The sequence below is a fragment of the Ostrea edulis genome, chromosome 6 (genome assembly GCF_947568905.1).
Source record: "Ostrea edulis chromosome 6, xbOstEdul1.1, whole genome shotgun sequence".
Taxonomy (NCBI): Eukaryota; Metazoa; Mollusca; class Bivalvia; order Ostreida; family Ostreidae; genus Ostrea; species Ostrea edulis.
This window is the reverse complement of record NC_079169.1, coordinates 66,284,362-66,298,664: the sequence shown is the minus strand read 5'-3', so window position 1 is coordinate 66,298,664 and position 14,303 is coordinate 66,284,362. Positions and strand designations below refer to the sequence as shown.

The 14,303-nt window shown below is 34.4% G+C and overlaps 1 protein-coding gene across 26 annotated transcripts in view; it reads left to right on the top strand.

The window, feature by feature from the left end:
- LOC125682998 (cytosolic carboxypeptidase 2-like) overlaps nucleotides 1-14,303 on the top strand; it is a 71,609-nt gene that overhangs the window by 34,021 nt on the left and 23,285 nt on the right. For 13 of the 26 annotated variants that reach the window (XM_056140462.1, XM_056140485.1, XM_056140483.1 and 10 more), the window contains 15 exons: nucleotides 358-491; nucleotides 888-1,020; nucleotides 1,332-1,453; nucleotides 1,584-1,604; nucleotides 2,959-3,079; nucleotides 3,909-4,046; nucleotides 4,573-4,683; nucleotides 5,241-5,410; nucleotides 5,720-5,879; nucleotides 6,553-6,654; nucleotides 7,115-7,240; nucleotides 8,004-8,143; nucleotides 9,674-9,740; nucleotides 11,175-11,228; nucleotides 14,147-14,260. In XM_056140462.1, coding sequence (XP_055996437.1) covers nucleotides 358-491; nucleotides 888-1,020; nucleotides 1,332-1,453; nucleotides 1,584-1,604; nucleotides 2,959-3,079; nucleotides 3,909-4,046; nucleotides 4,573-4,683; nucleotides 5,241-5,410; nucleotides 5,720-5,879; nucleotides 6,553-6,654; nucleotides 7,115-7,240; nucleotides 8,004-8,143; nucleotides 9,674-9,740; nucleotides 11,175-11,228; nucleotides 14,147-14,260 — 1,713 coding nt within the window. The remainder of the gene's footprint in view (nucleotides 1-357; nucleotides 492-887; nucleotides 1,021-1,331; nucleotides 1,454-1,583; nucleotides 1,605-2,958; nucleotides 3,080-3,908; nucleotides 4,047-4,572; nucleotides 4,684-5,240; nucleotides 5,411-5,719; nucleotides 5,880-6,552; nucleotides 6,655-7,114; nucleotides 7,241-8,003; nucleotides 8,144-9,673; nucleotides 9,741-11,174; nucleotides 11,229-14,146; nucleotides 14,261-14,303) is intronic. The other 13 variants (XM_056140470.1, XM_056140469.1, XM_056140466.1 and 10 more) reach the window with 7 other exon arrangements.

Genomic DNA, 14,303 nt, shown 5'->3' with positions numbered 1-14,303 from the left:
TTTGAACATGAATAAGTTGAATTGATATGGAAGAACTTTATGAAGTGTAAGTTTGTGGTGAAGGTCTGTACAGAGATCCAAAGTTGTACAAAGGAATGAAAACATTCATTTCTGTGCAAGAGTAAAGTTGCTCAGGTAAGCTTTGTGGCCCTTGGACCTGTGTATCTTCTGTATTTAATTAAGAAATTCAATTTTACATGCATGTTATGTTGATAGAGATACAAACAATTTTAGAAATTTCTTCAGAATCTAGCAATATACCTATTAAGATATGCATAACAATTTGCATGGCACATTGCAAGTTTGAAAGTTTTGTGTCAGGGGGCGTTGCTAACTACAGGTGATGTGCTGTTTCAGTTTGTGAGGTCCCGTGTGGGAGGGCTTCGTTCCGGGCCTCAGAAGTGCAATATTGACCTGGAGTCTGCTGAAGATGAAACTCTTATATTTGAATCTCGATTTGAAAGTGGAAATCTTGCCAGAGCTGTTCAAGTGTAAGAATGTGATAGATGTTAATGTTGAAACCATGAATTCTTAATTTAGGAAATGTGCAAAGATATAAATAGTGTTGTGAATGAATAGTACTGATTTGTACTTTATGAAATTAGGTTGTATTTTCTGTGACAGAGAAAAGAATACATGTGTTGTTGTAATAACTATGAGAGTCGTAAGTTGAGAAGTATTTTGTTATGTTTCAGTTACTCCACTGACTAGGAGCTTTTGTTGAGATCTTCATTTGACTTGTATAATTCAATGTTTCAGTTACTCCACTGACTATGAGCTTTTGTCGAGATCCTCATTTGACTTGTATAATTCAATGTTTCAGTAACTCCACTGACTATGAGCTTTTGTCGAGATCTTCATTTGACTTGTATAATTCAATATTTCAGTAACTCCACTGACTATGAGCTGTGGCTGAGATATGACCTCTACACAAACAAACACACACAGTGGTTCTACTTCAGGGTATCGAATACAAGGGCCAATAAAACATATCGCTTCACCATTGTCAACTTCATGAAGGTACCTTTATCCACTTGTTGCACACAATGTTTTCCTCATATTTTCGTGAGCTCCAAATTTTGTTAATTTCTCCAAAAATACAGCTTTGTCAATATTTTGTAGGAAGCTAATCTTAATCTCTCTTTATGGACAAAAGATGTGCTGCTTTGATTAGCTTCACAAAAAGAGCAAAGCTTGTTTTTCAACAAAGGTTGTTGAAACAAGTTTGTATTCCCCATGAAATTGGGTTGAGGTGTTGGAGTATAGGATATGAAATCTATTCCTGATTAAAAATGTGTATAAAAAGTAAGCATTTTTCATTTTCTTTTCAGTCTGATAGTCTATATAATGATGGAATGAAACCGTTAATATATAGTGAGAAAAATGCTCAACAGAAGAAGATTGGGTGGGTGAGAGGTGGAGGAGACATAAAGTACTACAAGAACAATCTCAGGTAGGGCTGTGTGATCTTCAGACACTGGTGTTTAATACAATGAGAACGAATTTAGTCAACCCATTTGTAAATAAAAATAAAATTTTAATGATATCAGTACTTAGATATTTAATGATTATCAACTCTACAGTTTATCCGGCACTATAAACAGGTAAGATGGACACCACCTCTATGTCAGTACAGTATAGCTAGTCAGTCTTCACGGATCGTCATTTTTTACAGTCAGAAAATGTACTATGATGCAACAAAATTTTCTTTATAGTATTGATGCACTTTGAGATACACAAATATTTATGTACAGGTGACTCTCGATGATTTTAAGTGACCTTGATAAAACTCAAAGATCAAGAGTTTGAGAGATCGAAGGTTGAATTAAATCCAGAAATTAAAGGGGCAACTGTTATGATATTCACAACATCCTGGGGTTGTTTTAACATGTGTGCCTTAGTATTTTTCATTCATTGCAATGTCTCTAAATTTCTCAAAATTACCGTCTCATTTTTAAGTCAAATAAAACTTTTCAAATTTACATGACATCGCATACAGCTAGCTATTCAGCCATTGTTAGAATTGAGCAGTCTACCACCAAAACAAAGCACAGATACAGAATAAGGTTTAAAACTGACCAATTAGACAATTAATCTACCCTTAAAAGAAGCATAGGTGTTGTGTCACATGAACCACAGGTATTCACCATTGTGGACATGAGGTCCAAGCAGAAATATTGATGGTGTGTATACCCTATCACCATGTCAAAATATCAAAAGTGAAAAACAATTAAATATATGTTAAACAGGACCCAAAATTCACATAGAAAGATCACAAACTTTGAGATTGAAGTTTGAGAGATCAAGAGTTCATTGGCTTTTAGAGAAAAATTGGAATCGTGATTTCCCTAAACAAGAAATCAAGAACTTTGAGAGATAAAGGTTTGAGCCATCGAGAGTCATCTGTGTGTTTTGTATACATGTACATATAAAGCCACAAAATGTGCACATAAATTCTAAATTCCATGGTGGTAGCAAGGTTTATCAGAAATAAAGGTATTGATGTTCTTTTATTTAATTGTTGATATAGATATTTTTAAATTACTCATACTAGTACATATATCATATAATAGACAGTAGCTGTCTAGATAATTATTGTACAAATACCGGTACTAGTGAATGGAGAATTGCTAGAGTGTGGAGATGAGCAGACGGTAGAAGAGTGGAAACACATCAGTGTTACCTTGTAGAGTTTTGTCCTAAAGCTTTGTGTAAAAGAGTGCTTGTACTTCATTTGTATAACTTCAAAAATCTGAGTGTGAAAAACACTATTTCCATCTTCCGGATGAGTCAATAAAGAAAAGCTAGCATAGTGCTAAGTAGAAAAATCTTTGTTTTTTGAGATAGAAAATCTATCCTGCTATGACAAAAATGAGAAGAGGTGACCTTTTTTTTGCAGATGCTGGACTACACTGTGTATTATGATGATAGTGTAGTATCTGTTTGAAATCTTTACAGGTATTCTACATCTAAATGTGACAAATCTTTCTATTCTCTGACCTGGACAGTGAAGTTGGAACACAACCATGACACTGTCTACTTTGCCCACTGTTTTCCATACACATACACTGACCTACAGGTGGGTGGATCAAGCAGTTTTATTTCCCAAAGACATGGGAGAAATTTTGATTAAAATAAAAATTTTGTGAAAATTTCCACTGCTAAAACTGCTATCTATATTGGTGCATGCTATATTATTGATCAGTCATATTTTTGTGTGGAAGATTAGTCATATTTTTTGTGGAAGAGTAGCTTGAGATGAAGTTATATGTAGTAAGTGAAAGAAAATACATCTGACTTTCACTGCCTCGGGCAATTGAAGTAGTCTTACCCTATACAAGGGGCTGTGGAAATTAAAGTTGACTTGAAGTTTTAGCCATGTCAGTGATATATTTTACGTAATTAGTGTGGTAATAAGTGTGTTTGATGTCAGAAGTATCTTTTTACAAAATCAGTTTAGTTGTACATGAGTGTTTGTATGATGTCTATAATACAGGGCTCGAAATTAACACATGTCTGTCAGCCTGTGACTGGTTAAAAGTCTGGTGGACTGACTGACATTTGTTTTAGTCCGTCCGATGGGACTGGTTAGTTTTGTAAAGCATCATTTTGGAAAATATACTTATGAAATCTTATGCACACATTTGGCATCTTCTGTAGATATCAGACAAATCTTGATTCGTAAATATAAATCCCACATAAGTGTTACAATTTTGTCAGGCATATGAGTTAAATTTCATTTTAATAGCATTAACGAAATATGTTTATAATTATTTCTGGAAAACTCAGTTGGACTGGTAAATTTTTCCACGGACTGGTTGAAATTATACCCCATCAGTCCGGCTGGACTGGTGACATGAAAAGCTAGCTTCAAGCCCTGTAATATGTTTTGCTTTGTTACTTTAAAGGACTATCTGTTGGACCTGAATAATGACCCAGTGAAGAATAAGATCTGTAAACAGAGAGTTCTGTGTCGCACATTGGCAGGGAATCTAGTCTACCTACTCAGTATCACCTCACCCACACAAAACTCAGAGGACATGAAGGTCAGTCTGGGTGAAAGTGAAACTAAACTGACAAATGAAAGTGAAATTTCGTATGCATGAAAGTGAACCTTACCATGCATGAAAAACTAACAAGTAAAAGTGAAACTTAATTGGCATGCATGAAAAACTGAAAAGTGAGTGTTGGTTGCCCTTAAAAGCAAATTTCATGTGAAACTTTACATGCATAAGCTGAAACAAGCAAATGTTGGTTACACATTCAAGTAAAGTTACATGTAAGTTTAGCATACATAAACTCACAAGTGAAAGTGTTGTTTACTCCTGCAAGTTTAGTTGCATATGAAAATCAGCACACATAAATTTACAAGTGAGTGTTGATTATCCTTGCAAGTAAGGTTATTTGTGAAACTTGTCATGCCAAAGATAAAACAAGAAAATAAACCTCTCAATGTTTCAGTAAAAACATCTCCATATATTATTTTGATTGTGCTGTTTGAATAATTTAACCTATTTGAAGATCAGTTTATAAAAAGGAGGGTAAAAGCAATGCTTGTTTCTCTCCCTGCAGCACAAGAAGGCAGTTGTAATCACATCTAGGGTACATCCAGGGGAATGTAACTCCAGTTGGATGATGAAGGGCTTCCTCGATTACCTGACTGGGAATTCTGCTGATGCCAAGGTAATGTTTTTGAAGTTATGAGTAAGAATGGGAGAAATGTTATGACCATGTTACACAATGATATCATGAATAATAGAATTTGTGGTAGCAGATAAAACATATGAAATCAATTTAATTAATGCCTCTTAAAATACTCATTGATGCGGGTGGAAGTATAGATGTAGTACATGTAATTATGAAAATCATTTCAACAAACTTTGCAGGAATTATATTCTGAGGAATGTTAATGTCTACATAGTATATCAACATGTGTATTTCTGTAAACAGAAGGGAAAAAAAACAACTTTTGTCCCATTATATTTCTACCCTAATCTGAAACAGATGAATTTAATCAAGGTGAATTTACATTTACTGCATACTCTAACATGGCTTTTCTCTGTATACAGTATAAGACCATTGGGATTAGTATTGTATGTCTGTCTGTACTGCAAGGGATACATGACTCATGTATGGTATATATCACATCTAAGAAGGCATAATGATAAAAAAAAAAAACCCTATAAGATGGCAGAAGAAATAAGTTTTTCCATGACTTTATTTGCTTTCTTTGCTTTCAGCTTCTTCGTGATACCTTTATCTTTAAAATTGTGCCAATGTTGAACCCTGATGGGGTGATAGTGGGGAATTACAGATGTTCCCTTGCAGGAAGGGATCTCAACAGAAACTACAAAACGGTGCTCAAGGACTCCTACCCATCTGTCTGGCACACCAAAAATATGATCAGAAAGTAAGCATTCGGTAACTCTCTGGATCTTTCTATAGCTAAAAAAAGACATGATCAGAAAGTAAACATTTGGCAACTCTTTGGATCTTTCTTTTTCTAGAAAAATACATGTAAATGATCAGAAAGTAAGATTTCGGAATCTCTCTGGATCTTTCTTTAGCTAGAAAAATGCATGTAAATGCATTTCCGCTGGTCACTTGCTGCAAAATTTTATATTCATATACCTATACTGTCATTCCAAAGATATATATATATATATATATATATATATATATATATATGTGTGTGTGTGTTTCCATTAATCCATTTCAGATTGTTGCAAGAAAGGGAGATAATAGTGTACTGTGATTTGCATGGACACAGTAGAAAACAGAATGTGTTTATATATGGCTGTGAGAATCGACACAATGCAGACAAGAGGCTAAAGGAGAGAGTCTTTCCACTCATGCTCAACAAAAATGCTCCAGACAAAGTAAGATGAAGGAGAGTGAGATGAAACTATTGACTACTAGAATGATATTTAGACAATATTCTATCGGTTTATGAAACTATTGACTACTAGAATGATATTTAGACAATATTCTATCGGTTTATGAAACTATTGACTACTAGAATGATATTTAGACAATATTCTATTGGTTTATGAAACTATTGACTGCTAGAATTATGTTTAGAGAATATTCTATCGGTTTATGAAACTGTTGACTACTAGAATTATGTTTAGACAATATGCCACTCGTTCAGATCTTTAATAAATGAAGACTTGTGCTGAAGGATGTCAGAATAATGATTTTTAATGGCTATTGCAAATTTTAATGCCCCCGGAATCGAAGATTTGGTGGCAGATAGTTTTTGGCATGTCTGTCTGTCCGTATGTGGCAAAAAAAAAACTTTAACCAAAAACATATCTTTTACCATATGAGATATAGCTTTCATATTTGGTATGTGTATTTCTTCTGGCAAGACCTTTCCATTGATACCAAAATCTTTGACCTGGTGACCTTTACATTGACCATTGATTTGGTTCTACTTTGTTGTAATCTAGGGCATCTGATGTTTCACAAACACATCTTGTTGATGAATGAAAAATGGAAAGATTGAAATTAGGAGGCATTTCCTATTACATATTTCTTTTGTCAATACAGTTCAAGTTTGAATCCTGCAAGTTCAAGGTGCAGAAAAGTAAGGAGGGCACAGGGAGAATTGTTATGTGGAACATGGGCATCATGAACAGTTACACCATGGAGGTTGGTTTTCAGATGTGTAAAAACAAAATACAGTCAAACCTCGCTATCTCGAACTCGATGGGACCGAGAACAAACTTCGAGATATCCAGGGATTCGAGATATAGAGAGTAAAATACTTAAAGAATAAGTGGTTGGGACTTTCGAATCACTTTGACATATCCAGGGTATTCGAGATATCAGTGTTCAAGATAACGAAGTTCAACTGTAGATATCATTTAATTCTTCAAAAATAGAATTTTAAAACAATTCCCTGATGTTCTTCAATAGTTTTAGTACTGAAAATCAATATTCTTCTAGTACATCAAACTTTCTTAAATTCATGCTTTATAAAAAGTTTACAGATTGATACTTTTGTAATTTTGAATTGACAATAGTTTTACATATACCAGTATGCACTAGCTGGTATCTTGGTCTGTTTAACGTGTCTTTTTGGGGTCTTGATGTTTCCTGTATTTCTCAGGCCACATTTTGTGGTTCCACCATGGGCAAGAAGAAAGGGTACCACTTCAGTATGGCAGATTTCGAGGCGCTAGGTTACCACTTCTGTGACACTTTATTGGACTACTGTGACCCCGACAACACCAAAGTAAGAAACCAGATTCTTCTGTTTTGTGATGGACATCTGAAATGTATATAATCAACAATAACAAAATATACATGTAAACTGCTACTGAATAGTTCATCCATGTTTCAATTATGAAGAGCTATGATAAGTTTGAAAATCATTGAAGTCTTGAATCAATAAATGTTGTATACTAACTCAGATTTTGCTTTGAAATGCTTGCCTTCATGATGTTGGTATGAAATGTGTGGAATAGCATAAAAAAATGGTAATTATATCAAAAGCCTTAGATTTTATCCACATTACAGTGCAAACACTGAGAGCACCTGCTTTTAAGACAAAATCTTGTTTCCCTATTTGATTTGTCTTTAAAATTGTTTTAAATTGGTGCAAAACAGCAGAATGAGATTTGCATGTGCATGATCAGGCATCCACCATTCCAGCATATGCGCACGCATGATTTTGTGTATATGCATGACTCGGCAAAAAGAATGTGTTTCATTGAAGTAGGCTTAGATTTTCAAATTTAGCCTGTTGTGGAAACACCTGCCATCGAAGAATTTTTTAGAATGATATTTCACATTGGTTTTTAGGAAGAAAATAAGATATTTTGATAGTGTTACAAGACAATTTATGTTAAATTTGAAAGTATGTGTACATATAATGTAAAATATTTCATATGAAACTTTCATCATTGTAGTTGTTATGGTATAATAGAAATATTATATTTAATGACTGCCGTATAAACTGACAAATGTGACATATTTGTGTATCTGATGTTTTACAGAGTTGCAATATTCTTATTGAACTTGAGGAACGCTTGAAACGTGAGATAATGGTCCGACTCCAGAAAGCAGCCAGTACTTCATCAGCTACAGACATCAATGACATCAACCTTAGTGACTTCTCCTCAGATGTAGAGTCAAGGTAGGAGCTATAAAACATTTAGGGGACTAGGACCAGAGAGCTCACAGAGATCGGGACTGTGCACTCTGTATCTACTCCATAGAATTAGGGACAGGTGTCACTTGCAAGTTGCGACAGGAAGGAGAGAATTTAGAAAATCCACTGATTCAGGAAAGTTCCATTTCTAAACCTCCTGCAAGAAAAGTGTTTTTTCTATTATTATGGAATAATCTTGTCTGTCTGTGAAATTCTTTATGGTCACAAGTTTGAAAGTAAGATGCTTATATGTTACGCTAAGATTGCTTAAAATAGGGGTGTTTTTGGACTTTAGTTGAAGTTTCTTTGGAGAAGGTTGAGGTTGCTGAGAAAAAGGATGAAATTCATGTCTAGGTGTACAAAATTAGACGCTCATACCAAAGCTTCCTTATAACCCGAGGATGTGTCACGGACCTGATCTAAGGTCATGTGGATGAGGTCATGGTCACTAGGAGATAAAGAAATTGGTCTTTATAATAAAGATAAAATGCTCACACCTTATATAAAGTTTTGAGTATAGCTGGAGGACATCTTGATAGGGATTAGGTTAGGCAGACAAGATCAGTCAAGGCACTTTGAGAAAAAATTATTGTCCAAATATGTTTTGAAGAAAGAGACTTTTAGACAATCATAGGTTACACAGAGGTTGTTGGGGGGGGGGGGGGGGGAGTGGTTGTATGTGTCACATTTGTAGGCCAAGGTCACTAGATAAATTGCAAAATTTTTGTGTTGTATTTGTGTAATAGAGACCCTTTGTATACTCATACTTGACACAGAGGATGCTTTTGACTAATTTTGTGTCTTTACTGCCAGCAAGGTCATTTATGACAGGTCAAAGGTCATAGGATTGGAATTAGTAGTGTGGACAGTGTAAGTATGGAATTTGGAGATTGAAAAGTATGTATGAATGTCGCTTTAATGATGCAGCAATTTGAATAAGCCCTAGTTTTGATGAGCCTCACACATGAAAATTACCAGTAAGACAGGATGACTTTATCCAGACAGAGGGTGTGACAGACACTAGACAAAGTAATCACCATGTGTCCTTCATGCTTTGCAGGTGACACAGAATGTGATAGTGTACCAGTGTCAATCCCTGTAATGAATATCAAATCTCTAATCACCGACTTTATTTGTAGTGATGGTGGCTCTGATAAATCTGTGTCATCTCTAATCACCGTCTTTATTTGTAGTGATGACAGCTCTGATAGTTATGTGTCATTTCTAATCACTGTCTTTATTTGTAGTGATGGTGGCTCTGATAAATCTGTGTCATCTCTAATCACCGTCTTTATTTGTAGTGATGGCGACTCTGATAAATCTGTGTCATCTCTAATCACGGTCTTTATTTGTAGTGATGACGGCTCTGATAAATCTGTGTCATCTCTAATCACCATGTTTATTTGTAGTGATGGCGACTGATAAATCTGTGTCATCTCTAATCACGGTCTTTATTTGTAGTGATGACGGCTCTGATAAATCTGTGTCATCTCTAATCACCATGTTTATTTGTAGTGATGGCGGCTCTGATAGTTCTGTGTCGGACGGTCCACCAGTTCATCTCCAGTTCACTGCCTCCAGAGTAAGCATTGGCTTTCTGTTTCTATATTTAAGGAATAAATTTCATATTTGAAAATACATTAGAGCATGAACGCCAGCATACTTCATGAAGGTGTTAGCACTTCATGAAAAGTATGCCAGCATGAAGCGTTGCAGTTCATACCCTCATGTATTTTCAATAACGAAATTTATTTTTTTTATATTTAGATTCTACTCTCATATCTGTTGGAATTCTCAGCCATTAAAATAGACGTTCTATATTTATCAAGATTCATATGCACATTGTTCATATCTGCATCGCATTCATGAGGAAATGGCTATCATTACAATTGGTAAAGATATCGAAGGCAAAAACATTGAAATGTAAATGTATAACTAGTAACGGTCAATCACAGAGTTTGTAAATTGTTCACAGACTGTTGTAAGGTATCAGATGTAATTTTTTTTTTCTCGCTTTGACAGGAACAGAATGTATGTACTTTGCAATGCCTTTCATACCAAATATCTATTCCCAGAAATTAACATTTAACTTTCCAAATTCTAGAATACTTTTATATTAATTTTCCTCTAATTATTACTCGTTTAATATGTATGTTTATTAAATTCGCATATTCTTTTAATTCTTCTTGTATAATTTAAGAATTTGTTTTATTTCATCATGAACAGTATACATATATCCCTCATAGGTAGTCATCTATTAAATATTTGTGTATGAGCTCTTTTTATTCCAATTAAACACCACATTATTTAGATGAGACCCCCCCCCAATTTTGGTTTTCCTTTTGAGTATTTGGAACACCCCTATCTTTCATGGAGATATCTATTATTACATTTTGAAAACTTAATTATACCATATTTACACAGTTGTGCTCGACTACCATGCAACTGTTGAAAATCATTAGATTTATCAACTTGCAAGTTAGTATCTTCCTCTGCCTGAAATAATTTTTGACAATACATTTATTTTCAATCAATCCTCTGTGGACATTATAAATTGGTGAGTGTTTTCAAGAAATTCATCTGTAAATAATACTATATTTTTATACTGTTTGAAAATTCTTATTCTATGCTAATAATTTTCACGTCACATATCCTGTAGATATCTTAGAATTTAATGGTGAATCCAATAAAAAAGTTCTAGCTGCGTGAAAATCTAAAGAGCAAGAATGACAATTCTAGCAATTTGAATCCTGTTTGAAATGATATACCATACTAATGGGATGGCTTTGTCATTGTTGTAAATATGATGTTGGTTCAAAAGATAGCTGATTTATAGCCCTCTGAAGCTAATCTTGGTATTTTAATCACCCACTATTATGTTTCTTTAAGGAATTAAGATGCAGAAAAATTGTAGCTTATAATTTTCATCTTTTATGCTATTTTATGGTTTGTGACGATCTCTTTCTTAAAGCTTGTTTAATTTCACCAGCAGCAACTTTTTACTACTTTTACACAGCCCACTCGGCCCCATTCACGACCCTGTATCCGGGTTATGCCATTTGATTGGCAGGTAGGAGGTCACATGATGACTGTGTGGCAATATGAATTTGAAGCGTTAACCAACTGAGACATGCTGCTCATATTTGGTTATGATACTAAGAAACTGAACTTTCATTCTTCTCAGAGACATTAATAACAGAGATCATCAACTTTCCCAAATCATGTATTATCTTGTGAGCTGCAGTATTTTGGTTGATTTGCATACTGTAAAAGTGGTTATTTACGCGATGGGGAAATTTACACTAATTACACGATCACGTAATAAGAGCGTAAATTTTCCCCACGTGTATATTTATAAATATTAATTTTTATACAATATATATGATATTAGCAACCACCACCCATTTTTTAAAAATTACCCAAATCAATAAAAATCAGGTGTAATTACCAATTTTGAGTATGCTGATTTCAAATCTGGATTCCTTTTACTCCAATTTCTTATAGAAAATGAGATATAGTGTCTCAAACACCCCTACCGTCAGGTTGCCAAAAACGGAAAATGTTTCATTTCGCATCAAAAAGTGACCCAACTTTATTTCTTGAAACACCATTACCCAAAACAATAAAAAGCAGGTGTAATTACCAATTTTGAGTATGCTGAATCCAATTCTGGATTCCTTTTACTCCACTTCCTTACAGAAAATGAGGTATAGGGCCTTAAACACCCCTACCGTCAGGTTGTCAAAAATTGAAAATGTTCCATTTCACATTAAAAAGTTACCTGAAAGTTATTTCTTGAAATAAGGCATACAACAGAAAAGGAAAACAATTAATACTAAATTGTTCCATGAACATTCTTAGTTGTTTTGGAAAGAATATATCTCACCTCTGGACTTCACAGATACAGGAAAGGAAGAGGAATACGGAGCGGATCAACGATCTTAAATTTAATCAGATTGGGCTATAGCCTAATGAACTGATGAACAGGAGCAAAAGTACAATTAATAGGAAAACTGATTTATTAAACAACAGCAAGTCTTTTCCGAGAACTTCTGGTAGAGCTGTCGGGGGGGGGGGGGGGGGCTGAGTTGCATCATTATCAGAATTTACTGAAACAGTGGACTCTCTGGCCAGTCTGGGGGCTGAGCTAGTTGCATCAGAACTGACAGAAGCAGAACTATCTGGCCAGTCGGGGGGCTGAGTGGTATCAGAATGTATTATTTATTTATTTTCATTTTTTCAAAATTCAGAAATTTAAAAACTGCATGATCAGATTTTTTTGTAACACTAATAATTAATGTCCCTTTATTGCGATGACTCTACAAGTACAAACCATGATATTAAAAAAAAATGAAATGAAATGATAGATAAATAAATAAATAAAATATTTGTAAGTTACTTTATTTATCTGTAAGTAAGTCACTTATTAAGTGTAACTTGTGACAGTGCAACTTGCAAGTGAAAATTGCATCATCTGTAGCTTATGACCCCTTTTTGCCTTGCCTTGTAATTAATATTGTTGAAAATTTGGCAAATAGCATTTTTAACCCCCCAGTCCATACCCCACTTTTCTTTAAACGTTAATAATCCAGCTAATTCAGTGAGGAAGAAATGTAACTACCATATTTCGAATTTCCTCTAGACTATATCAAATTAAATACCGCACTGCTATCAGTCACAGATTGACACTGGTAGGGGAATGGGGACCTGGTCTGCGAGTATGATGGAAAAGATTCTGATGAAAATAAAGATTCACTCATCATTCAGAAATGTATAAACATTGTATTATTGTATACCACCGGTACGTTGTGAGTACGTTAATAATGGGAGTTATCTTTCCTTGGATATCTAAATCAATCAAATACTATATGAACACGGGCAATTATCGTCCATTTTTGACCTCAGTATAATTTATTCATGCATAAAATGTATTAATATGTCACTCTTTGTTGCGTATTTCACCGTTAAGTAAATGTTTACATATACTCGCTCTGCTTAATCGCTTCAATCTCAAAGGGATTTTCTGGAATATGCCTAATCACGTGAGATACGCTAAATATAGCTATTTTAGATCCGAACGATCAACTTCGCATCATTCGTAGGCTCTAGGTTTATCCATACTAGCCTGTAAAAAATAGGGTGGAACCTCGTCCCACTTTTCCTGTAGAAATAAAAATGGAACATGACGCGCCACCTAGCGAACGTGGTTGTTGCTAATGATATTCAGTTACCACGTACTTTTCCCCCGTGCGTAATATTGGACGTGGAAACACATGTACTTAACCCCCAGTGTAAATAACCACTTTTACAGTACTGCAGTTTAAATAACTTGTAACATATATGAATAGCTAAGGATATATTCAGTCATTCAAAAGATATATTGTTTCAAAGAAAAAGAGAGATAAATTTTGAGAGGCAATTAACACCTACACTCTTGACTTGTACTCAGCCAAACTGGTGAGATTTCAGCAAATTTTAAGGATTTTGATTTTTATACATTTTTTTAATCATCAAATCATTCCAAAACTTGCTAAATGCAATTCCAGATTATAATAGGAATGCAATAAACTTAATTCAAAATCAATTTATGAATCGTGGGCTTGTCATGTTTGGAGCAGTAAATCTACTGCAGAATGAGTTGCCTGTCTCTGTTATATTTGTCTCTGTGCTAATTAACAAGAAATATCTAATCATATTCCTTCACTCAACTTTTGTCATATTTCATAATATGAACTTACATTTAAAATTGAAAGGTACATGCATTTAAAAGTTTTGAGGGATTTTAAAGGCTAATTGTGTGTGTGTGTGTGGAAAAAAAGTTGCTTATTCATAGAAGTAATAGAGTAATGCAGTTTGTGGCCTACTATATTCCCAAGATAGATGTATGTAATTTAAGTATTTTATGGACAATATAATGATAATCAATTCAACATCTCACATCTGTTACAAATAAAAGTGACTGTTTTCATCGATGATTTTTATTGATAGCCTACCAAAAAGAAGAAAAAATTGAAAACGAAGAAAGAGAGGGATCGCGTCAGAAGTTTCAAACAAGACGACCAACCAAAGAAGCCCACACCTGCCACTGACAGACCTGCCTCTGTAAGTCATAGCATTGCTGCGAGTAAAGCTCAGACTTCCCCGG